Source organism: Cryptomeria japonica, chromosome 6 (assembly GCF_030272615.1).
Source record: "Cryptomeria japonica chromosome 6, Sugi_1.0, whole genome shotgun sequence".
Lineage (NCBI taxonomy): Eukaryota > Viridiplantae > Streptophyta > Pinopsida > Cupressales > Cupressaceae > Cryptomeria > Cryptomeria japonica.
Window position 1 is genome coordinate 171,910,767 of NC_081410.1, and position 27,851 is coordinate 171,938,617.

At 35.7% G+C, this 27,851-nt stretch overlaps 1 protein-coding gene across 1 annotated transcript in view; it reads right to left on the reverse strand.

Moving 5' to 3' along the window:
- Window positions 1-8,125: 8,125 nt before the first annotated feature.
- LOC131071800 (probable plastid-lipid-associated protein 11, chloroplastic) overlaps window positions 8,126-27,851 on the reverse strand; it is a 28,179-nt gene continuing 8,453 nt past the window's right edge. The window contains exons 2-3 of the mRNA XM_058007758.2: window positions 20,131-20,196; window positions 8,126-8,419 (exon numbers count right to left, since the gene is read on the reverse strand). Of these exons, the coding sequence (XP_057863741.1) occupies window positions 8,317-8,419; window positions 20,131-20,196 (169 nt within the window). The 3' untranslated portion in view covers window positions 8,126-8,316. The remainder of the gene's footprint in view (window positions 8,420-20,130; window positions 20,197-27,851) is intronic.

Here is a 27,851-nt window from a genome sequence, read left to right on the forward strand (position 1 = left end):
GTATAAGTCATTGTTCTCAACTCATTAATAGCAATAGCTTTCATCTTGTAATTCGGTGCTAGGGCTCTCAGGACTTTAGAAACAATTTCATCTTCGCTCAAAGTTCCACCACAACATTGAATTCTCATAACAATCTCATTTACCCTTTCCATGAATGCAGTAAACCTTTCATCTTCTTCCATCTTCAGGCTTTCATATCTCACCCAGTAACCATCAAGTTTAGCAATTTTCACTATAGGGTCACCTTCATTAAGAGTCTCCAACTTATCCCATATAGCCTTTCCAGATGATTTGTTGGTTAATCCCATTATTTGTTGATCAGAAAGTGCACACAAGAGGGTTTCTCTTGATCTACAATCATTCTCAAGCTCCTTGTCCAGGTTTGTCGGAGGAGGATTGTCAGATCCCAGATTATAGGGTGTGACACCATTCTGTGTGATCTCCTAAATCTCTTTGCCAAGACATCTTAGATGAGTCTCCATCTGAATCTTCCATACTGTGTAATTTGTTCCATCAAGCCTCGAAATATCCCTTTGAAAGATAGCTCTAGAAGAACTGGATGAACTTGAACTGTTGGTCGTCATAGGATCTTCCTCAAGTGGTTAAGCTTTCATCAAAGAGGACCAAAGCTTTGATACCAATTGTTAGACAGTTCAAATAACCAAAAGACAACTGAGGGGGGGTGAATCAGTTGTCACAGATTACCAGAACCATTAGCAATTTAAACTTTAATACTGGAACCCAAAACATTAATACCAAAATAGCAGATAAACCAATTAAGCATAAACTTTAATCACAGAATAAATACTATCCGCATCACACCAAGATTTGTATGTGGAAAACCCAATAAAGGGAAAAACCATGGTGGGAAGCCTACCCACGGTCAGATAATACTTCTGCAGTAAGTATGTGAATTATAATTGAGGGGCCTGCACTTGCAGGAAGGCCAACAGCCTAGAGCGCACTGCTCATCACAAAAGGAGTCTCATTGACTACATATAAATCTAGACTACAATCCGAAGAAGTGTTGAACTGCAAAAGATAGCATCTCCTATGCCTAAGTACAGTTTCGATTAAGCTCAATACTGGAGGACTAAATCCTCTTACATAAACCCAATTCGATCTCCAATGATCGACCAACTCCTCTACCTAAATGATATTACATTATTCGCACATTAAATTTCTTGACCATGACCTCTAACATTAACCATGATGATCTACAATGAGATCTTACATCTATATATACAAAACCCCGACCATAAACAATCAGGTCAGCCACCAGATAATAAACCGATTACATAATCACAAACCATGTCGGTCTTAGACCAAACAAACAATATCAACACATAAGACATCCTGGAAATACATCAATAGGTCCTATCCACACGTTACATTAAAGCCAGTCCATAACCTAGATCAACCGGGACCAAGTATAGGTCCACACACTACAGCAACGATTTTCAACCGCCAAGTTTCGAACATGATCAACAACAGCATCCTAAAACTCCACCAGAAGCTGCACCAACACCACTTATGCAATTCATCAAAGATTTCTATCAAAAGCTTTGTCGGTGAAACCCTCGCCGGAACCAGAAACCAATCTTCTAAGCAAGCACGATAGCATCCGATCTCCAGACCAAAACCAACTAACCAAATATGAGTATAAGTATCATAAACAAGTTGATTCCATCACTATACCGGAGCCTACCGAATCATGTCGGATCCAAGTTAACCAGAAACCACACAACCTACCTGGACCAGAAGATTACTGGTAAAGCATCCTGACAGCTAGTGTTGGCATCAATGACAAAACATCAATGCAACACATAATCAATTCCACCAAATGGCCAACATTAATTACATAAAACAATGGGCGATTGGGTCATGCATTTGATGAATATTTATAAATTCCTGGAGACATGGCAACCCCCGGTCGGTACAATATATTCGCCATTTTCCAGGTCGCCAATGTGAACTATTCGCCACTAAAGTAAACTTTGTTTTTAACCTCTTTCAATTTATTATTTCAATGCTTAATCAATTTAGGTATAATTATTTAATTTTTATCATTCAATTAGATGCTTTTATTTCTTGCATTTTGTTCAATCTTCACTTTTGAACCCAACTTAGATTTTTGTTCTAAGTTTCCTCCTTTAATTTTTATTTTCAAATATAAAATTGCTCCAATTTTGTTACGTCTATTGTTTTCTTCATTTTTTTAATCATTCAATTAAATCTTTAAAATTAATCATCAGATGTTTTTATTTCGTACATTTTGTTCAATCTACACTTTTGAATTCAACTTAGAATTTTTTCCTATATTTCCTTTTTAAATTTTAATTTTCAAATATTATATTACTCTAATTTGGTTATCTATCTTTTAGATCTAAACTGTCTTTGTATATCTATTGATTTATCTAAGGTTTATCCTTTCATTGATTTTTAAAATTCATGATCCATCCTTGTGTAGTTTTTGTTGTTAGATCTTATTATTGTTAAGCCATTTTTAGTCATGGAGACATTCTCATCCACTCTAAACGAATCCACTACATTTTCCCATGTGATCTATTATGATCTCAACTCTTTCATAGCCTATGATAGAGATTTAGTTCTAAGTGCATATGTCTATTCCATTGATATATCTATAGATGATGATTCATGTGATCACACTCTATTTGATTTGATCACTCATTCAATGGTATTCCAAATGATGATGATATCCTTCAAATGATTGACAATAACCCTTCATCTACATCCTTTGACACTCTCGTGCGTACACCTACCAATTCATGGTCTATTGATACATTGGATTATACTAATTTGCAATGATCATATCATTAAAGAACCAATGATAGATGCATTTAATGGACATGATGATGCACATTTATAAATAAGATTATTTTTACGTAAATATTATGATCACATACAATACATGATGTTTTCCTAATGAATGTATTTAGAGATACTCTAATTAATGGTTCTTTATAATGGTTTGATGCATCTAATGTTTTTTATTATGGGAAAAACAGGTTTTGAGGGGACCTGAAACCCCAAACAACAGGTTTTGGAGGGACCCGAACCCCTCAGATTTTACCAGGATCTGGAACCCATAGAACAACGCTGCCAAAGAAAATTAACCAAGAAAACCAACAACCCAAACAAAGTTGAGCCAGCAAAAGCCAGCAAACACCAGCAGGAAGAACCAGCCAAACACTTAAGATATAATCAATATAAATCAACTTGGCTACACCAACTAGGCTAAAGATTCAAACTATGATGAGGGTTAGCATGCACCCTCAGCCAAACAACAGGGATGTTTCCGACTCCCTTGACCTGAGACAGAGACTTCAGACAACAAAAATCATGACTAGCCCATAACCAAAAACAACCACAATCTGGACTGGGCCCTTGAAAACTATCAACAACCAGCCAGATAAGAAAAGACAAGGTAAATAAAACAAGATGCCTAGAGATAAAGGGATTTTGAAAGGCTTCCCTAACCTTAAAACTAGCTTTTGAAATGGCTCCCAAAACCACTTCAAAGGGTTTTGAAGTGGTACCCTCAACCTCCTTGAGCTGAAATAGAGGCCCGATCAGGAAAGCATCCATCCAAACAAGCACCGCCACACTCTCCACCTCAATAGGAGAAGACAGAAAAGAGCTTGAGAGAAAAGATCCAACAACCAAAAAATCACCAGCCTCAAGAGAAAGGTCCTCCAAACCAGGAGAGGAAGCACCAAAAATCCCCTTAACCACCCAAACACCAAGCAGCCACTCCATCTCCATAGGAGGGCACAACGACTCAAGAAGAGATCCATGGGACTGAGTAGTAAGAGAAAAAACCCTCAAAAGGAAACCAAAAGTGGAAGCACCAAGGGCCCACATAGAAGAAACAGGACCATCTTTAACTTCCATATAATTGTGTTCAACATATGGCTACTGTTAGAATTCGTGAAATGTGAATCCCACAAGCCCAGTTGTCTTCTACAAGAATACCTATCACACAAACTAAGAAAATTGAATAGCAAAATAATTGAAGACAATAACAACGAAATTGATTGAAATGGTTTGAAATTGCTTGAGTTACAAAGAAGGATATGACATCCTTATAAGGAAATCTAACTCTAAAGATAGAAACCCTAAATGGTGGAGTATACAAGATAGACTAAGAGTTAAAACAGAATGCATGAATCAGTCATGTATGCACAAATAGTATAATAGACTAATTAAATGCCTGAAACTCTTGAAATCTAAACATAGTTTGTTTTTCCTAGTTTGCATAATGCGTGGAGGTAAATATTAATTAATTATCCCTAATTAATTAATTAACTAAATAATAAAAGTCAATAATTAATTACTAATTAAGGCATAGATTATTTAGTGAATTAATGCAATCAAGTAAATAATTAATGTATGAATTATTTACTCCAACACCCCCTAATGCACAACTGGGGAGAGAGGCAAAAAAGATGTAGGAAAAGAGCATGCAAAGATGAATGCAAGATGGGTCCCGACATAAAGCCTAATGAGGTACCCATGAACAAACGTGGAAGTTTCTCAGAAACGACGCAAAAGAGAAAACCCAGTGGGAAAAAAACTCCTCTCCAAAAGATAAACAAAAAAGAAAGTACAAAACCAATGTCTCAAGAGACTCTGTCAAGAACATATGTACAACCAACCCCCCATGAAAGAGGAACGAGGCTCCAAAGGCCCCCCAGAATGATAGAACCCCTGTGTCGATGATCAAACCAATGTGGCTCCAATGTGGAGGAAACAAAGTCAACAGACAAAGAAGAGGAAAAACCTATATGTAAGGCAAAACTGGAAGGCATGGATGTTGATCAAAGGAGAATGCATGATGATCCTATAAAGGAAGCTCCAATGATGGTGGGATAACAGATGTGTTGGATCTGTCATCTGAGAGGGAATGAAAATCATCTTATATGTCCTCAACAACGGCAGTAGTGGGCTCAATGCATGGAGCTACAATGTCAAGCGGTGTTCAAGAGGAATCTTGTTGAACAGATGCTAACTCAACAGGAGGTGGAGGTGTAGAAGTCACAACACTGGTCTCAGGAACAACACATAAGTTCAAGTGACCTAACTTCACCTCAACATGCTCTCTTGAAAAAAAAAAAGAGTGATTCGTAGACAATGGAGAAGGTGGACCAAAATGAGAAAAGGAGTACAAGCAGGAAGAATGATCAACTATCCTTGTGGCAACAATGTCTCCAGTTTCGTTGTCTCTGATGTGCATTGAATCTCATGTGAACTCAATTGTCTTCCCTGTCCCACTATGAGCAATCTGATAAATAGAGAGAAGTTTAGTAGACAAAGATGATACACAAAGTACATCACTGAAAGTATTGTCATCAATGTCAATAGAACCCTTCCCACATAATGTCATAATAGTGTTGTTACCTATCAAGATGTGTGGTGTAAGAGAAGCCTAAAAAGATGAGAAAATATCTTGAGAAGATGCCATATGGTGTGAAGCACCTGGCTCTAGTAGCCATCAAGAAAAGGGTGGACTAGTGGTTGCACATAATGCATGACCCTTTCCATTGGACTGTCCATCTGTCTAGAATGAAGGAGAAGAAGACTTGTCAGAAGAAGAATGAATATTGCTCTTTGCGAGAAGAGCAGTCAAATCTGAAATCTGTTTCTCATATCCATCAAACTTCTTATGATGGCATTGTGACTCATCATGCCATGGCTTGTTGCAATAAGCACATGAAATAGGTCTTTCTTTCTTCAATGATTCTCCCTTAGGAGAAGGTGAACCAAAGATGTTCTGTGAACTGAAATCCTTTCCTTTCCCTGTGGTCTTTGGATTATGTTTCTTTCCTTTGCTAGATGAAGCCTTCGTGTTCGTCTGAGTTGTGCATTCAAGAGGGGTGTTGGAGTAAATAATTCATACACTAATTATTCGCTTAATTGCATTAATTCACACAAAGAAAATTGAACAACAAAATAATTAAAGACAATAGCAATGAAATTGATTGAATTGCTTTGAAATTGCTTGAGTTACAAAGAAGGATATGACATCCTTGTAAGGAAATCTAATTCTAAAGATAGAAACCCTAAATGGTGGAGTTTACAAAATAGACTGGGAGTTAAAACAGAATGCATGAATCAGTCATGTATGCACAAATAGCATAATAGACTAATTAAATGCATGAAACTCCCGAAATCTAAACATAGTTTGCTTTTCCTAGTTTGCATTATGCATGGAGATAAATATTAATTAACTATCCCTAATTAATTAATTAACTAAATAATAAATATCAATAATTAATTGCTAATTAAGGCATAGATTATTTAGTGAATTATACAATTAAGTGAATAATTAATGTATGATTTTTTTACTCCAACAGCTACTACTTTAATGCAAAATCAATCGCAAACCTAAATTAGAGATCATTCTACCGAATTGCATGTTTGTTAAGGGGCACATTCTCACTTGGCATTTTTAGAGAGCTTCTAACCATGGTGTTGGGAAGAAAATTTATTTGATAACAATGCTACACTCACTTTGTAAGTTAATCTTGTTTGTTACTTATACTTTCAATATATTTTCACATACTTCAAATTATGTTTGTTCACTCTGATTTATTTTTATCTATGTGCTCATTACAATCATATGAATGATGCAAAGCCACATCTCACAATGTATGTTGAAACAACTGGCCATGAACATATACTTATGTTTCTTTAAGTATTTCTTCTTTATACTTTGTGTGTTTCCCTTATGGATTTGAGATGATGCAAAGTAATGAAATCGTCCTTAACATATTTCCATTCATGTTGTATAGTAAAGCAACTTCCTTAACACAAGTGCCTTTTCTTACATCTTTAAACTAGAAAATCTCAAATATATGGGATAACAATCACAAATCAAACAATTTGCAACCATGGAGGCAAAGACTCACACAGAGGACAATGACACCATTAAAGCTTGAAGATAACGTCACCGAAAAAAGTGGCATTCAAAAATCTTGAATTAGCAAATATGAAAAAAACAGTAGCTATATTACCAAAAGGGCATGGTAATTCTCATTTTAAAGGCTCTTTTACGTATAACCGTGGTGGCATTGTGTGAATGGTTTGTTTGTTTTTTATTTGCTTTTCACATACATTTTTTTGTTTAATAATCATTTCATTGTGTTTGTGTATACACAAATTCTGAACTCCAACTATTAGAAAAGAGTTTCCCACTCACACATTGCTGAGAAGAAATTTGCATGAGTAATTGAGAGATCAAAACAAGGCTTGGAAATATGCCTTCCACTCCCATGAATTCCCAGCTGACGGCGCTGTCATGAATTGAAGAGTGATAAAATATTATATTAAAATGTTGTTATGAAGATAAAAGCTAATTTCCACTTTCCAATCCACTCAGATACATACAATGCATTATACATTATGAAATCATAAATGGTTACCAAACTCATTAAAAGGCATTTGCTAAGGGAGCCAAAACCCAATGATAGATGTCTTTAACTATGAGATTTTCTCCCCTCCTCAGAGATTAAGGAAAATATCCTCTTTAGTTTCACCAAGTTTTCTCCTTGTGTACAAAAAGAATATGATTGTCAAAAGATCTGTTAACTCTGTTATTTACCAATATGTTTTCAAATTTTGATCTATGGCTATATCCAACAGGTTTTAAAGATGTCCAAATAGAAAGGATGCCCTTAATAATAGAGACAATCTACCACTCCATAAGTGCAGTCTAGAATAACCTAGAATTGTGTCTCCATTGTAACTTTACCCTTCCATGGGCTTCAAGAAGACCAAATTTATTGCCCAAGGCTTTTTGCATATGGTCCGACATGTCCATATCAAATAGGCATGTTGTCGGCACTTATACCCTTGATACCAGCTTGATCAAGATTTTTATGGAACACTCAATATAGATATTTACCCAATATGTTGGGTGGGAGATATCTAAATTTTTACCAAATTGGTTCATAGGGGACAATATGAATCCTTGATTCGCTTTTGATTTCTATTGCCATGATATGAATTTTCAACACCAAAATTATAGGAGACAAGATAAACACACTTGGAAATAAACATGCATTGGAGAATCTACATATTGATACTAATAAAAGAATATGCATCTTCAATTGCAAATTTATATAAACTATTGAATAAGTACTAACAAATTCAAACTAAGCAATCAATACAAACTTTCTTCTATGGAATTAAGGCAAATAAATAAGCTACATGCTGAAAATCAAGTAGAAAAGAAGATGAATGTGCACATATTGGGGATTTGTTCAAGCATCACTTAGTTTGAATTTTTACAGGTCACTTCTCTTCCCATGTATATGAAGCCTGATCAACAACTAGATAGTCTCCTCGAATATCCTTTGCAACACGAATTTTTTCATCTAAATATACTGTTTCAAACCTGCAAAAAGTGCAATGATTTTTGTCAGGAGAAGAGATTAAGCCCCAGAAAAGTTAAGTGTTCTATTTATGATATCATGTTTTCAATGCTTGAGAGCATATACCTCTGCACCAATACGTTATGAGATCAAAGAATTATTTTCATTTTTTGCAGACTAAAGATGTGCATACCAAAAATAATAAAGTAGATTTAGGAAAAAATGCATCACTAGAATATTAATTCTAAGCACTCTATAAGGTTGATGTTTATGTAATTTGACAGAGTTCGTGTCTATTATCTCAAAAATATTAGGTTACAAACCGATCAAAAAAAAATATTAGGTTACAAAAACTAACTGGGCATTTTGGATACAAGGTTATGAAACTAGCTTCTATAAAGATTGCAAATTATAGTGGGAGAATATGATATTGAATGTCTTTCCCTCATTTGCCCCATTTTCCCACAGTCATGTTGAGTCAATATTGTGTATTTAATATGCCACTATTATAAGCAGAGTGAACAAGAAAAACAAAACAAGGCATAGTCATAAAATATGACAGAAACGTTCTAATAATAAGAAGGTCCCAGTGCCTATGCTTATAAATGTTGGCAAAGCATAAAGCCAATTGAGAACTCCTATGCTCTTAGACTACTACACATACAATGCACATGCATATCTTTAACAGTAGATTATAAACACAAACTTTCAATCAAATGCAATTGTCCATAGTCTAGACGGGTGCCTGTTCCAAGACGCAAGACAAAAAAGAGCCTCAAACAGCCAAATTGATTGTGACAGTGATGCTCTAGGATTGTAGCAATACCCAGGTAGTTAAAAAAAAAATCTCGATACCAACAATCAACATCTGAAGACAGACCTTAGAATGTGCCAATATAGACCAAAAAACACAGTATCTGAAAAGGCAAGAGCATGGCAACTAGGAGCGCTATTGCTGACACCTGGTTTAGGAAATAATCATGAAGCTCAAGCCACTGGGACTGCACATATAATTCCTATTACTTCCAGAATGGCAATTGGAGAGCTTCTTGGTTTATACAATTTTGGTAGCTACCAATTATTTGGAAAAAGATAAGAGTCACCATGTTGTCTCAATTATCAAGCTGTAACACATCACATTCCAACACCACAAATTATCGCTCTTGGTTGGCTCAATAGTCTTATGAGGAATACCACAGTAATTTTCATGGTCCAGAAGTCAATCGGTGAAGCTTAGCAACTCATCCATCAAACAAAGCAACCTGCTAAAAATTCGTTTGCTCACCATGTTCCAAAAACCAAATCTAACTCCAAACCCAAGTAGGTAAGCTATTTAAAAAATTGTAATCGGATCTAATAATTCATTACCTCATTCATCATCCAAAATAGATTGGCATTGGATCATATTTGTCATATCAAAGAGGTATCTTACTCTGATCCCCACACTTTGTCGTAGATGAGGTCATTAAACATGTCTTTTGACATATAGGGATTGTGCAAGATTGATCAAAGGTTTTCAATTCTACAAATCCATAGTTATCATGCCTCTATTTAAAAGTGACCTTGCTAGACAAACCTGACCATCAACAAGCTTTCATATATTCTAGCATGTAATTAGATGTTAGAACCAGAGTTCCCAAACTCGCCACGAGTCAGGCGAGTTCGCCGAGTTGGCGAGTCGAGCCAAGCTCAGCGAGTTTTGCTGAATCGGGACTCGGACTCGGCGAGTTTTGACCATAACTCGCCTAACTCACGAGTCAAGCGAGTTATGGCAAAATTCGCCAAGTCCAAGCTCCAAGACTCGGCCACGACAGGTCAATGTTTTGACTTGTTTGACAAGTTAGTCTCTCTGTCAGGATTCATATATGGAATATAACATTTAAGTATAAGTGACATTTCCTTATACTTTAAGTTATATTCCATATATATTGTCAGGATGTTTGAGAGTGGTTTCGGACCTCCATGAGTTATAATGCAAAATCTAGTTTTTGGAGGATCCTTCAAATTTCCAGACTTAGTCAAATTTCAGGCCATTTCAGGATCAGGATGACATTCCAGACTTTTAAGGCGAGTTCACTCTGACCTTGATGTAAGGGACGAGACCTAGGAGGACACTATGCATTCAACCAAGGTTTGATTTAGCAACTTGAAGGGTGACCAGATAGTACACAAAAACCCTAGGAATGATCTAAATAACCCCTAATCACTCAACTGACCTAACCTCCTTCAGTCCACCTTGAGGAGATCCACCTGAATTGATGACCTTTGAGAAACTCAATCCCTTCAATGCAAAGGCTAAGACACTAAAACGACCAACAACAAAACTAAAAGAGCTAACCCTAGAAAGCAAAAAGTGGGGGTCTTCATTTGCAATGAGGCGATGTGTGAGTACCTCACAACAGGAATGTTTCTTAAAATTTTGAAAAAAGGGGGTGTGTTGGGGACATTTCCTACCTGTCCCCACATCCCAAAAAATCCCCCCATGGGGCACAAGGTTATTTTTGGCAAGGGACAAGTCTCTGAGGAGCATATTTTCAAACCCTTATGGCCTCACAATTCCCCCTTCCATCCAACATATATATAGCCTAAAAACTAAAAGGTCCAAGAAAGACCAAGGTCAACTATAGTCCCAAGGTAAAACCTAAGTTCAACAAGCACACTATTTAATGCTACCATACACAAGCACTCCTTACAGTTTCCAAGTGAAGATGTTCACGATGTCTCATGTTGGTGCTCCCAAAATTTCAATTTGGCCAAAGAAAATACTAAACAGAAGCCCCAAACAAGTAGATACTCTACCAGCATGCCTTTCATGGCATAACAAGCTAGCACACATTATAATTGGGCTTTATTCAATAATGAGTGCATGAAACAAGTTTTAAATTGTTAAAAAACTCTTAATTTCAAGGGTTATTTATTTTGCCGAGCCATTGCCGAGTCATAGCCGAGTCACGAGTCGAGTCGGCCTTGCCGAGTCCGAGCCAAGTCCGAGTCTAGGAACTTTGATTAGAACCATATATTTTTATTTATAAAGAACTCAGTGCAACTTTCTCAAATCATTTTTGCTAGTTTGAATATTATATTCTCTTACTGCAATTCTAATCTTGCTAATTGGTCTCGTTACAAATCCAAAACAAAGAAAAAAAAAGTCACCATAAAGATAGATTAGAAAGAAAAACTCAACACTCAATTGAACGACATTTTTTGCTCTATAAGCAAGGTTATACACTAGAGGAGTGAGCCATCTCAACATTCTTGCAATCATGGTCATTTATGCCCTTGTCACCATGGTTGAAACTTTATTCATTATGAAAGCCTTAAGGAACAAGATCTCAGGTACACTCTCAAAAGTGTCAAATGTGTCTAGTTAGACTGCCAAGAACACTCTAGAATGTGTCACACATGCCTAGCAAGAGAATGCCAAAGATGAGGAAAATATTCAAAAATACCACATAGCACTTCCATAAAATGTGCATCGAGAACCGAGACTAAACAAACATATCGTAAACTTCTATGGTAAAAAACGAGGTAAAAAATCATTCGAACTCTAGCATTAAAACAAACATTTCCAATGACATACAAAGTGACATTGAAGCTCATAGGATAGCATGAAATGTTTGCAAAGCCCATGTTTTAGCCTATCCCTTATGATTGACTTTAGAAGAGCTACTCAATTCATGTTATCCCTAATGAGTGATAAAAATATAGATGATTGCATTATTAATAGACAATTCACTTATGCTGCACACAACACCCTAAGAATAATGATGATCAAGTCTCTTGAATCCTCCATGTTCTAGAGAATTACAAAAATGTATGTATATTGATGTTAGCATCAGCACTCAGCAATATCTTTTCACACTTCCTCAAAAATAGATAACTGAACCCCCAATCAAACAGTATTTGAAGGAATAACATATGATGAACACATATTTATAATAATCAGATTTACTTAGTAAAATAAACCTATGAAATTGAAAAAAATGGTTGAAATGGACTCACTTGGCCAAAAAGTTGTCCTAAACAAAATGCAGCCTTAGGTATCTTGCCATTTGAGCATTGCAAGCATATCATCAAAATTGCTAAAGAAAATTAAATAAATCAAAGTACATTTAGACCAAGTTGATAGATGGATTTCGGACTATAGGTTTGACTCTATATTATCAAATCCCCCTGGTGCAAGTCTAGTTCGAACCAGATCCACAACCCAATCCAATTCCCCTGTGAATTTTGGTAGGGAGTGGCCATGGAGAGTAAAACGAACCGAAGAAAACCCAAGGCGGATCCAAACGAATCCCAATGAAGTCGTAAAGAACCTATCATATTTTTGACAAAAAAAAAAATGTTTCAATTCTTTTTACCTTCCTTTGACAATGAATTTTCCTAAAGTTAACTCAAAAATTTCTAGCAGTATTTTAATGATTTTTAGTGATTAATTTGGGTAAACAATGAGTTTGAGCCCTTGACTAGCGTCACACATGAAAAATGTGGATTAAACACTCCAAAAATGTTATTTTTAGGCTTTATAAGCATTTTTTTTGCCTTTCAAAAAATTATGAAAATGGTGTGCCACAAAGGTTTGTGTGGCTTTGAGGGTCTTCAATTGGGCTTGGTACGAGGGCTCTACCCCTCAACCCTACCCTATATCACAACAAGGAAACTGCCAAGAGCATTTCCCTCAGACCCCGCAAGGGGCATTGCCCCTCAACCTCATTGGGGACATGATATGGAGCTAGAGCATACTAACTTGGATGCTTCCATTCCTCCACGTTGCACTTGAGAAGTCTAAAAGCAAACATACTTTTACTAAAGAGTGGTAGTGGCATTGATTGTTCTTCAAATGTTCCTACATCATCTAATGTCAATGATGATGATTTGGAAAATCCATGACATTGAAAAATTGATAGTTGAACTTGATATTATTATTTTAATATTGAATTTGATGTTTGAACAATGAATATTTTATAATATTTCTCATTTATGTTTTAAATAAGATTTGATTATGATGGTTTTGTTGATTTAAAATTTTACATGTTTTTTGTATTTTGTATGGACAAACCCAACCCCCTGTTAATGTGTCTTTTGTACACGACCAAACACAGAATAAAATACCTAAAGGTACCTTATCCTCTTTTGAATAAAGCTTCCCCGAATGTTGAAGATCTCGCAAAAGGATCAATCGGAGTAGCTCCAAGGTTCTGATATGTAGGGTCTCTACGTGTGGATAAGCTCTTATGGTATGATGTGATTTTGCTGGAATCACAAGGGGGCTTACATTCGATGACCTGAGCGTTTGATTTACTTTGGATATCACTGGAACGTGGGTCTTTACTAATCCTTGATTTTTTTTAAAAGGGAAAAGGATAAGGGTTGGAGAAGGATCTAATTCTAACACTAAGAATGTAGGAGCAATGGATGACCTTTGATGAAACTTTAACTAAGTCTTGCTTTGACATGCTAGGATCATCTCCACAAGGTAAGTGAAGATCTTCTAAGGAAAGCTTTATGATGTTTAGATCACCGCTACAAGCATAGACACTGCCAGGTTGATGCATATCAATGAAGAAGCGATAATTGAAGTTAAGGTTAAGCTGAATGATTCCAGTTGACTACGCAAGGCAAGTTTGAAATCAACAAACCGCTAGTAGTATGGATATACAAATTTCACCATTGACCATACAAATTTCTTCCATTCGTCTAATAACATGAAATTAAATTTGAGAAGTATAGAGACCATGCAAATTGTAGAATCGACACATAGAATTCACCACTCCTTCAATGAAGTTTACATGTCTTTTGCAACAATCTCTTGGCAACAATCTTTGCCTTCTCTTTCTACTCTACTCTAAAATGCTATCTACTATTGAACTACTAATTATTGACTATCTCTCTTTTGCTAACTCCTAACTATTCTCTGACTATTAACTATTAACCTTTACAAATGAGGAGCCAGGGCTTTATATAGAGAGCCCTTTACAGATTGATGGCTCTGATTGACTTAGAATCAATGGCTAGGATTACAGGATAGAAACCCTAATTAGGGTTTGTTATAACAAACTTCCTTAGCCAATGAGAAAATTACATTCCAGGAGTGAGGACCAATAGGAAGCAGGGGTAGGTACACCGAAGTTTGTGCCATCACTGATAAATTAGGTACATTGAATCTGGTCATGCTGAGGTGGACCAATCCGACTGGAGGAATGATGACTGGGATGCCACCTTGTCTAACGCTTGTGACTTGGTTGATCCTCCTCTGTTTTTGACATGATGAATGATGTACTTCCTTGACTCCCCTGTGCTTGATGAGGCTTCCTTATGGTCAAGTCTTCTTCCTCCGGTAGCATATCTCGTCTTGACGTGCTGGCAAAGCCTTTCTTTGTCATCTTGTGGTTCATTAGTGTGGCGAAGCGAAGGTTTTGGAGAAAGCTTGCAATTCCTTGAACACTTGAAATCTCCCAATGCTTTTCTCGAACACTTGAAGTCTTCCTCCATGCATTTGGAGTGTCCTTGATGATGATGGGCTTAGAATAGGTCGTCCTTGTCCTGGTTTTCTTTCACCTGCAACACAAACCAAAAGATAATCAAGTACACATGATATATTTATCTTGTTCATAGCATTTCTTATCTTAAATTATTAACAAGAAGGCATCGAGATAGAATTTGCCTTAGAATCCTTCCCAGGGACAGGCCCTATAAGAATTTCGCTCAAGACCCTTTGGAAGGGTCAGGAGCAAATTTTGACAAAGTTGCTCAATCAAACCTCATTCTCAACATTACCTCACCAAGATCAAGTCATTAACCTCCAAAATTGCCAAGGAATATGTTTTCCTCAAGGACCTAGGCAAAATATTAGACCACTTAGGAATTTCACTCTGAACCCTTTGGAAGGGTCAGGAGCGAAATTTGCATTCTTGGCTCAAATTCTTCTCACTTTGTGACCATACTCGTTCAGATGCATGTCTAAGGATGCCCTCAATCTCAACCAATACCAAGCTTGATGCAAAATTGGAGCAAAATGGAGTTTTTAAGGATTTCGCTCTGGACCCTTTGGAAGGGTCAAGAGCAAAATTCCTAAATTAGGCTCAAATTCTATCATTTCTTCACTCCAAAATGCCTCCAAGACAAGCATATGCTAGCCTTCTCTCCACCAAAGCCTAGGAATCCATCACTTGACCTTCATCATGAGCAAATTAGGTGAAATTGAGAATTTCGCTCTAGACCCTTTGGAAGGGTCAGGAGAGAAATTCTTGACTTGCTTGTTTTCCTTCACCAAGGTCTATCCTTTTCACTCTCTATACTTGGACTCTCATCTCCCATGCATATAACACTTGTTTGACCCTCAAAATGGCTACAAAGGAGAATTTCGCTAAAAATCATGGCCAGGGACGGGACCTATTTAAGATTTCGCTATGGACCCTTTGGAAGGGTTAGAAGCGAAATCCTAGTTTAAGCTCAAAATCTTGATCATTGGTGGCCACAATCAATTCAAAGGCATGCCTAGGGGTCCTTCCAAGCTCAATCTACCTTGATCCACACTTAGCTTGACACAATAATGGAAAGGAAAAGAGGGATTTTGGGAATTTCGCTCTGGACCCTTTGGAAGGGTCAGGAGCGAAATTCTAGTTTTGAGCACATTTCTTCATTCTTTCAACTCCAAACCACCTCAAAAGGGAAAGGACACGTCACTCCACACCTATCTATGCCATAAAAACCAAGGATTTGACCATCTCCAAGGGAAAATAGGTGTCCTTCAAGAATTTCGCTCTAGACCCTTTGGAAGGGTCAGGAGCGAAATTCTAGTCTTAGCTCAATTCCTTCACATTTGGTGATCATAAGCAACTCAAATGCCTAGGGACATCTTCAATCTTGGTCCACACTTGGCTAGACATAAAATTGAGAGGAAAAGGTAGATTTTAGGAATTTCGCTCTGGACCCTTTGGAAGGGTCAGGAGCAAAATTCAAGATTGAGGCTTGATTCTTCATTCCCTTCGCCCTCATTCACTTCCTAAGGAAAAACATGTTGATTTACTTCCAAATACTCCCAAGGAACTAAGATCTTGGTCCAAACAAGGAAGAAATGGGTGTGTTCTTGGAATTTCGCTCTGGACCCTTTGGAAGGGTCAGGAGCGAACTTCTTGACTAAGGTTGATTTCACACTCCATTGCTTCTCTTTGCCTTCAAGCTTGATCAAACTCACTTCTCACAATAATCAAATCCATCTGCCATCCTTTTAGCTCAAAACAAGGTCGTTTTCGTCATTTTAGGCAAGATAGGGGGTCAAACTGAGGATTTTGCTTTGGACCTAGACCAAGGACAAGACCTATAGGGAATTTCGCTCTGGACTCTTTGGAAGGGTCAGGAGCGAAATTCTCCTTTTGGGTTGATTTCTACCACTTCATAGCCTCAAAGCTCTTCTCAAAGGCAAATTCTCATTTTAGGCTCATTTTCACCTTTTTCCTCCCTTCTTTGGCTTGGATATAACTTATTAGGCCTCTCCTGATCATCATCCAGTCCAAGTTAGCATTCACTTCAAGGTTTTGTGAAGAAAAAAGGGTCTCATATGAATTTCGCTTTGGACCCTTTGGAAGGATCAGGAGCGAAATTCCTCCTTATGCTCAAATCTTGACTTCATTTTCATATTTCTTCACTCCAAATAAGTGTTTTGCCCTCAATAATGCCTGGGAATGAGTTAGTTCTAAGTTTGGATCAAAGTAGAATGACCTATAGAGGAATTCACTCTGGACCCTTTGGAAGGGTCAAGAGCGAAATTGAAATTCACTTTGGACCCTTTGGAAGGTTCAAGAGCAAAATTTGACATTTTGGTCTCTCCGTCAGGATTCATATATGGACTTATACTTTAAGTTATATTCCATATATACTGTCAGGATGTTTGAGAGTGGTTTCAGACCTCCAGGAGTTACAATGCAAAATCTAGTTTTTGGAGGATTCTTCAGTTTTCCAGACTTAGTCAAATTTCAGGATCAAGATGACATTCCAGACTTAGCCAAATTTCAGGACATTTGAAGATCAGGATGACATTCTAGACTTCATCACTCACCAATTTGACCTAATTCAGATCTTCAAAGATGATATTCACTCACCAAGCTTCATTGACCTCCTGAAACTCAAACAAGACACAATTAGCAACAAGAGCAAAACTTTGTCCTAAGGGAGACTTTCAAAGATGACCCTAACCCGGAGCATCCACTGACTCACCTTTAGCTAAACAGAGCCTGCTATCTTAGTGATCCCTCTGGCAACACTCAGCATGCAAAGGCTAATAGACAAAACCCTAAAAGACCTAGAAAAACAAGCCCCAGAAAGCAAAAAGTAGGGGTCCCCATTTGCAATGGGGCGATGTGTGAATACGTCACAACACCCCCCAAGATATTTTTTTGGATCCACGAACGCAAACCAAGATTTGAACTAAAACCAGCAACTTAGGTTGACAATTAAGCAACTAACTAAGGCTAGACATATTACAAATTGGTGTAGTGTGTATGTATACATCCATATATAATTGCAGTGTAAGGAGAAGCTAAAATGCAAATAATATGATAATGATGACCTAAAACAAGAAGAAAAAGGTATTGCTTTGAATGACCTTCAAATAGATAAATACATAGTATTTCAAATAAAAAAATTTGAAGAAACAAATACATGAGAATAGCTATGGAGTCATGACCAACTAGTAAGAAATGACAAGTCAAACCCATTCCCAGATGCAGCCTTGGTCAAAAAAAATCAGGTCAATTAAAATTGTAAAACATACATTTCTTCATCAGCAATAAAGCATATGAATAGAAGATGCTACATATTGTCATGCCTACAAGAGTATGCAAAGGCACAAACAAATTATCTCATCTTTACAAAAGTGATGTATATCACCTCAGAATTAAAGCAATCACTGCCTCAAAGAATGTAAAGGTGCATGAGATTATATAATGTTGGAAGGGTTCTTAAGCATTCTTCTTTGTGGAACATATTCAGATATTTGGTTATCAATCTATGGAGGCATTTTTACTTTGTTTGTGACTGTTATTTTATTTTACTGCGTACTATCAAGTCCTTCATATTCCAGCATATTATGAGCTACTACATATTGTCTACTTGTGATTCTTGGAACAACTTGAACAATCCTTTGCTCAATATTTCGATGCACTTTACTTTGTTTATAATTACTATAATATCTAGTATTCATCCATTTCACTTTCCCATATTGAATTTACGAATGGAAACAGAGGCAATTTAATTCCTTATTTTGAGATGTAGCTAAGTCATTCTTTAACTCTTAATATTAAGCAATATTTGAAAACCTATCTCATCCTATCCAATCTTAAGTACTTCCAGCCATTAACTTATGGGATTATGAAATATGCCTTCTGGACAGGGATAAGCCAACAGCAAACCCTGAGCAGGCAAATGTACAGTTCTATGACCATTGCAATGTGCTCCATGTTTCTAGATGACACTGCATTAATCAATTCTTTGATCCCTCCTCAAAGAGGAGTCCACCCATGGTTGTTAGTCAGGATTCATCTTCATCATCAAGGACTACTTAAACTTCTTCCAAGCTTACATAACAACTTCATAACAACAAATGTTTCTCTAGATGGCATCCTCAAATAGGCTTTTAGAGAATGATATCAATTGGCAAGGATGTTGATAACCATGGCATGGTATCTTGTGCTTCACAACTTTGCAGCATTAATTTTTTATATGATATTGACCACTTTTGAACCCTATAGAAATTCAATCCTTCATAAAGGTCAGGAAGGACTTTGCAACTCCTCCAGATCTTGTACTTATGTATTTGCCAGCCTACCAATCTCTTTTTTGTCATTTGAGGACAGTTGATATTTTTTTCATTCCTTTCTGTTTCTCTTTCTAGGTAACACTAAGCACACAATATAATATTATAATTTAATTTTACTCATTAAACCCCTTGTCTATAGATATTAACATTTTCAAGAGTTCTTATTATATTACTAGGAATCATATAATAAATAATTCCAAGTGTCTTTGTAGATTTCAAATCTTTGTGTAAATTTGGACATTTACGCAAAGGATTCTTGTTTCAGAGTCTCCAGAAGAACGTAGCTGCACTTTGCTTTTGAGATTCAACTTTCATAAACTTATATCAGTTTCCCCTCTGCATTCTGGTAAGAGCTTCAGACACTGAAAAATAGAAAAAATCATAAATTCTATTTAAATAGAAAAATTCAAACCACAAGATATTGACTGCATTTTTTCTACAAAAGTAATTTCCTATTATGAAAAGGGAACTAGTTAGTTCCTGGTGAATAAATTGAGTTTTCATAGTTCTCTATTTATTTGATTCCGCTGAATGGTTTTAACTTATAAAATACAATTATTTTCTATTTATTTGATTACTTCGAATAGTTTAAAAATACTTCCATTTACATGGATTGTCGATGCAACACAACAATATTGGAGGATGTGTCACAGAAACACAACTCCTTTTAACAGATATTTAAGAAAACAAGTTCTCATTAGTTTTCTACTTCTGCAAGCTTTCAGTAGTTTAACACGAAATATAGTAGTTTCAATTCGTGACTATAAATTCATGCCCATTTCACTTCCCAGGAATATTTAAATTATGTTATAAAAATGTTAATAATTAACACCACCTCCACACTGACAGTCTAACTGAAATTAGAAATTTGAATGCCAAAAATAGTAATGATTGAATGAGTATGTCACAGAAACTTACCAGCCCTGACCAAAAGGAGGCAGGGGAATCTTCCAGTTTGCACCTTGGAGAACTGCACTTGTGAACCTGCAAACCATTTATATAGATAAGTCAATAGTTTGACTCCAAAAGAAGAGATCAACATAGATAGAAAATATAGGACAAGATTCAAAACAAATGCCCCTCATTATTTCCTTTTAAAAAATAGTCTGTCGGCCCCCTTTAATATCCAAACTAAACTTTGCAAAATAGCATTTTTTTCTTCAAATATGGGATTTTAACATTCAATTTATTTGGTTCTCAATGTATAGAACTGTATTAGGAAAGAAGCAGGCTGCCAATGATCTAATTTAACGCATGAGTGCATGTTTTTGTTGGACAATCTGATTGCAAACAGGCACAGCCTAAACAACCGCGACAGAACCATAACAGAATGGAATCCTGACTGCTGAAAACAATAGTGACCCCGATTTAAAATAGGAACAGCAGAGAGTTTAAAGGAGGGATAAAAATAGGAATTTAAAATTGGGAACGAATTTTTGCTTTTTTAAAAGAGACTATGTTTAGAGTGTAAGATCATTGTTTTAAGTAGGGTGGTTTTATATAATTGTTAAGTAGGTTGATAGCAGAGATAGAAAGGGATTTCATGACAGAATTATAAGAAAAGTTCACATTTGATTTGTAAGCTCACCAAGATGTTTGAACAGAATAGGAGATCAAACATTATTTGATTTGATATGAAAACAGAATATTGTTCCAAAAAAAATTTGAAAGATTTTAAGATCTTATGGGCTTTACATGTTTATGGTTTCTTGAGATTTCAACACTGCCCCCTATTCCATACGATTTATCATAACAATGGTATCAGAGCAAGTTTAGTAAAAGTGTTTATCAATGCAAATTAGACACCAGACAAGTTCAGATCTGAGACTCTTTCACTAGAGCCCAAGATTCAATTAATCTGAGAGAAATTCTCAGCTTTGTTTGGTTTGTTATAATGCCAACAAACAATGCAACAGTGCCAGTTACATGGTTTAAAGGTGAGAATTTTGATTATAGAAAGAGATCTGTTGGAAAGATTATTAAGTTACATAGTTAAAAGGTGAGAATTTTGATTATTGAAAGAGAGATCTGTTGTAAAGATTATTAATATGGAAATAAGTATGACATATAATAGCAAGTAGATGTGTTGAACCTCAAGATTGGAACGCACTGAATGCAAAAGATGAAAGAGCAAAGAAAGAAGAGAAAATGGATGCCCGTATTTAAAAGTGCTATAGATCCGAGTATTAATCCAAAAATTGTGAATTGCAAGACAACAAAGGAAGCATGGGCAACTTTAGAAAGTTCACATCAAGGTATAGAGGAATGTTTGCAAAGCTTTGAACCTTAAGCATGAATTTTGAGAATTTAAGAATAAAAGATTATGAAAAAATTGATGATTATTCTGTTAGAGTAATAGGTGTAGTGAATAAGATGAGAACATAAGGTGAAATAATGAAAGATGATGTGGTTGTGAAGAAGATCTTGATAGGTCTTGCACCCAAATGGATGCACATTGTTATTACTTTAGAAGAGTGCAAGATTTAGATACTTAAAGGATTGAAGATTTGTTGGGATCATTACCTATCATGAAGAGAAGGTAAAGTGTATGGGAAGCCTAGATCAAGCACTTGGTCAAAGGAAAAGTCAATACTAACAAGGACCAAATACTAGTTTTCCTTAAGCCAGTATGAGAGGGAACTCATATCGAAGTTTGGTTCTAACCCTAGAGGCTCTCAAGAGGCAATGATAGATTTAGTGCTAGAAGGCCACTAATACAGTGTTCCTCCTGCAAGAGACTTGATCATATAGAGAGAGGCATAGATTCAATAATTCAGAAGAATAAGATCAAATTAAGTGCAAGAACACATAGAATACAAATGAAAGTCCAAAGAAAGTTAAAGATGAGATCCACCACACTAGTCTCTTTCATGCAATGAAGTTGAAAACACAAGTAATGAGGAGTGATTTCTATATTCAAGTTGTTCTAATCATATGACGAGTTGTAGAGAAGCATTTTCAAAGATTGGTGAAAAAATTTAAAGTGAAGACAGATTGAGTGATAATAAAGTACTTAAAGTTTGTAGAAAAGGAAAATTGAATTTAGCAATCAACAAAGAAAAGAAAACAGTGTTGATGCATACCACTCACCGCAACTAAGGCATAATCTAGCGAGTGTTGATCTACTAGTTGAGAAGGGATTTAAACTTGTACTTGATTATTAAGTTTGTATTATCTATGATAAGAGACAAGGAGGAAAAATGATTGTTATCACAAAGATGACATAATCGAATGTTCCAATTAAGAACTAAAGTTATGCTATGCTAGTATTGAGAGGCAAGTTGGTTATAGAACCAAAGGTATGGACACCTTAATTTTCAAGGACTGTACATGTTGTATGAAATAAATATGGTGCATGAATTACCAAAGATTCAAGCACGAGGAAAGGAAGTGTGCAAAGGTTGCACTTGGAAACACCACATGTATAGGTTTCCTGAAAGCGCATGGAGAGAAAATCAGCCATTGGAGCTTATTCATTCATATTTGTGTGGTCCTATATCCAAGGCAAGCATAGGTATGAACCACTACATGATTACATTTATTGATGATTCTACTAGATATATATGGGTTTATTTTTTTAAGAATATGAGTGAATCTTTATAAGCTTTCATAATGTTTAAACTTAAAGCTATGGTAGAAAAAGAAAGTAGAAGATACATAAAGTGTTTAAGAACAAATAGAGGATAGTTTAGGAAAATCTAACAAATTTTGTGCAAGAAATGGAATCAAGAGACAGTTAACAGCACCTTAAACACTGCAGCAAAATGCAGTCGCAAAAAGTAAGAAGGAAACAATAAAAGAGTTAGCAAAAAGCATTCTAGAAGTAAAGAGTATGGATAATATTTTGGGTTGAAGCAATTAACACTATTGTTCACATCATGAATAGGAGCTCAACTATTGTGGTAAGAAATAGGACATTGTATGAAGCTTGGTGTGGAAAAATGCCTATAGTGACACACTTGAAAATATTTGGTTACTTAGCTTATGAGAGACATTAGATTTCCACAGTCCATAATAAATAGTGTGCTTTGCTTCTGGATTCTGCTGTGTGAGATTTATTTGCATCAACATTTCAGATCACACTCCATGATCCATCTTCAGGATTTCTTTCTACAGCAGCTCTCTCATCCTAATGATGGATCATGGAGTGCGATCTGAAACGTTGATGCAAATAAATCTTATACAACAGAATCCAGAAGCAAAGCACACTACTTAGCTTATGTTCACATCGATGATGAGAAAAGAAAGAAATTGGATACAAAAAGTAAGGAACGCATATTTACAAGTTACAGCGTAGAAAGCAAAGTTTATGCAGATCATTTAAAGAAAGAAAAAGAAACAATAAGTCAAGGAATAGTTTGGGATCAAGAAGACAAAATTGAAAGTTCAAGATCTACATCAAGTTCAAGCCATGTTATTACAAAAAGTAAGAAAGTAGTTCAAACTCATCCTCCAAATCTAATGTTAAATTAGAATCTTGTAAGAAGATTGACAAGAAGTCAAGTTAAAGAAAGTAATGAAGACGATGAGTTGATTAATTATGTGTTCGTATTCAACTATTGAAATGGAACCTACTAAGTTTAAAGTAGTTGAGAAGAAAGAATAGCTTAAAGAAATAATTGATGAGAAATGCTATTGAAAGAAACAAAAGTTGGGAGCTTATAAAGCTACCAAAAAACAAAAAAGTGGTAGGAACAAAATAGCTCTACAAGACAAAGTACAAGAGTGATGGTAAATATTGTTGAAATAAACAAAACTAGATTGGTTGCAAAAGGATATGTGCAAGTATAGTATAGAGTATGAAAAGACCTATGCATCTGTTACAAGACATACCACTATGAGATTGATATGATCATTAGCAACACAAAATGAATGGAAAGTACAATTAAAAGTGACAAGTACATTTTTAAATGGACACATTGAAGAGGAATTATATATGGTTCGGCCCACAAGTATTTGAAGAAGGAAAAGAAGGATATATTTACAAGTTAAAGAAAGCCTTATGTGGTCTGAAAAAAGCACCAAGAGCATGGTATTCAAGAATTGTTACATGGTTCTCAGCAAATGAATATGTGAGAAAAAATAATGAACCTACATGATATTTCAAGTAAGGTAATGAAACAATTTATGCATGTCTATATGTTGATGACTTAATCTCTGCAAGCAGCTCAAACAGAATGAAGAAATGATTCAAAGAGGCAATGATGAAAGAATATGAAATGACTAATTCAGGACTAATGCAATCAAGGTATACCAATCTCATGGTAAGATCTTTATTTTTCAAGCTAAATATGTGCAAGATATATAGAAGTTTAATATGTTAGATTGTTAAGGAGTTGATGCAATCATGCACCAATTGCACTTGGAGAAAAAATGATAAGAAGATGGATCTCCAAAAATAGATGAAAGGAAATGCAAGGGTATTGTTGGCAATTTAATGTGTTTGACAACTACAAAACCAGATATTATGTTTGCAGTATCATTGACTTCAAACTATATGAGTGAACCTACAAAAAGACATTTAAAAGCACAAACAAATACTAAGGTTTTCGAAAGGAACAAAATATCATGGAATCAATTACTATTTAGTTGAAGATTCAAATTGTTTGGTTATGAGATGCAGGTCTGGCAAGATCATAATATAATAGAAAGAGCACTTCATGACATTGTTTTACATTAAGAAATAGATTGATTACATGGAATTGAAAGAAGCAGAATACTGTTTCAATGTCCATTACAAAAGCAAAGTATGTTGCATTAACAGAAACATGTACACAAGAAGTTCGGTTATGAAGAGTTTTGGAAGATCTAGGAGAACAAAGAAATCCTACACTAATATTGTGTAACAATGATAAAGCAACACAATTAACTAAAAATCTAGTATTCATGCAAAGACAAAACACATAGAACTAAAGCACAATTACATAGGCATTATAGGAGAGTTAGTAGAAGACAAGAAAGCTAAAATTAAGTTTTGCAAGTCAAAAAAACAACTGGCAGATATCATGGCTAAAAGAATAAGAAAGATAATACACCCAAAATTGAAGACATAGTTGGAGACACAAGCATTTGACATCAAGAGGGATCATGTTGAAATATATATTGTCAAACAACCACAACAGAATGCTAAAAGGAGGAGTAGCAATCCTTACTACTGAAAAAGAAAAAGGTTTAAAAATACTAATCCTAACTTAAAAGAGGAACAACAACAAAGAGTTTTTGGGAGGAAATAAAATAGAAGTTAAGATTAAATAAAACTATGTTTATAATATAAGATCGTCATGTTAAGTAGACGATAAAGATAAGAATAAGATTTCGTAAAAGAATTAGAAGAGAAAATTTCAAATTTTGATTTGTGAGCTTAGTAAGATTTTGTAGCAGAATAACAGATTAAATGTTCAAAAAGTTTTTGAAATGTTTTCAATTTTTAATATCTCGTGGATTTTTTATGTTAAATATTCTTGAGATTTCAGCACTGCCCCTCTTCCATACGAATTTTCTTTATCCCAGCATTTGCAAACAATTTTGAATTGGCACTTCTATGGACACTAGAGATTTTTTGGATGCTGCTTTTGAGAGCTCGTCATACATGTTCACTTATATTTTGTGCTCTTAAGCATCATATAAACAACAAAACCAACATAAACTTGTAATCATAGCATCATGATCATACCATAATAAAATCATATACATCAAGTTTAATATCAAAATGACAAAATATTCAAGTATCATTGTTTCAACTTTCAACAATTTAAAGTTTAATCATCAAATGGATTCTCTAATTCATCATCCTCATTCTCCTCCTCCTCGTCCTCCTCATCATTAACATTGACATTAGATGGACCAATGCCAATGCCACTTGCACTCGCTATCCAAGTCATCAAATGCAACAAGCTGAGAAGCAGAAGCATCCAAATCAGTATGCTTTGGCTCTATATCCCACATCTTCGTTTCCCCTTGGTTGTAGTCACATTGCTTGTGTGAAAGAAGATGTAGGTTGGAATGCACATATACTAAATTCTCCACTCTTTTTGATAGCAACCTATTGTGCTTTACTGAGTGGATGAAAGAGTATGTGCTCCCATTTCTTTCTGAAGTAGATGAACTAGCAACCTATGAAGACAAAGTAAACTATAAATAAACTTGTGATAAATTTTAATTAATTAAACTTACTTGTGATAAAACTTTGACAGCAAGGGGTTGTAGGTTTTGGAAGCATGTGCCATGGAAGTACGTGCCATGGAAGTACCACCAACTATGAGCATCCTTCTTGGATCTATGATGAAGAGCATCAACACTTAGACCATTTCCATTTGCAAATTCTATGAACTCATTTGTAACAATATCTCGCAAATCATCATCAGGATAGAGTCTAAGGAATGCTGCCTTGTACCCATCAGATACTTCTAGATCTCTCCATGGTGGAATCCTTCCTAGTTTATCAAGAAATTGATTGCTATAGTACTTTGGTGTCAAGGCATAGGCAAGAAGATGCAAAGGAGTGGTCATCTTATTCCACCTTTCTACAACATTTGCTTCCACTTGTTTGAAGAACTTCTCCTCGGGGTCATTCTCTCTTGCATTTATAACGCACTTCATTTTTTCAAGCATTGAATCAATGCCATCATAAATCTCACCAATGCAAGACCTATCCATGTCGGTATAGCAAATCATGCTCATAATGAGCTCAGTGAAACTAAGGAGATATGCCACAAGATCCCACCATGACTCATTCAATATCCGGTCCCTAATTTTCGCTGCCCTCTCACTACTACTTTGCTTCCATACAGTCCAATTTGTGTTGATCACCATATTGCAAAGTGCCACTTTAACTTTCGAAAGTCGTCTCAAGACAATTGTGTTTGATGCAAAACAAGTCTCAACAACCTATAACACAAATTATTGCCAAAATAATTAAAAAATAAAGACAAACTTTAAAGAAGAATACACAAAATAGCTTACACAATGATATTATGAACATTGAAAATTTTAAAAATCAGAAAATGTAAAATTAAATTACTATTTCTCTTACATTTAATAGCTCCAAATTCGAAAAGGATCTAAAAATCCCTTGAGACATGTGGTGCTTTGTGATGAACATCTGGATGTCCTCAGCCTCTGCATACACATCTCTGATCCATTTAATTTTATTCCCAATCTTTTGTAGCATAAGATTGAGTGAATGGACTGCACAAGGTGTCCAAAAGATGTGATCATAGCACTCCTCAACCAGCAAACAAGCAGCTCTACAATTTTTTGCATTGTCCGTGATGACTTGGACAACATTGCGGGGTCCCACTGACTCAATGGTGGAGATGAGAATATTTGTAATAAATTGGCCATATTTTACTTGGCCCTCACAATCCACAGCTTTCAAAAACATTACCCCTTTAGGGGACATCACTATGACATTGATCAAGGGACGATTTTTAGAATCTTTCCACCTATCTGAAACAATCGATACACCTGTCTCAGCCCATGAATCCCTTATGGGTTTCAATGCATCTTCAACCCCCTTCACCTCTTTTTCCAATAGGGTTCCACGTACCTTCTCATTACCCAGGCCCTTATAACCTCTTGGAGCTTCATTAACACTTCTCAACATTTTCTTCCAATATGAGGACATTGAAAGCCAACCC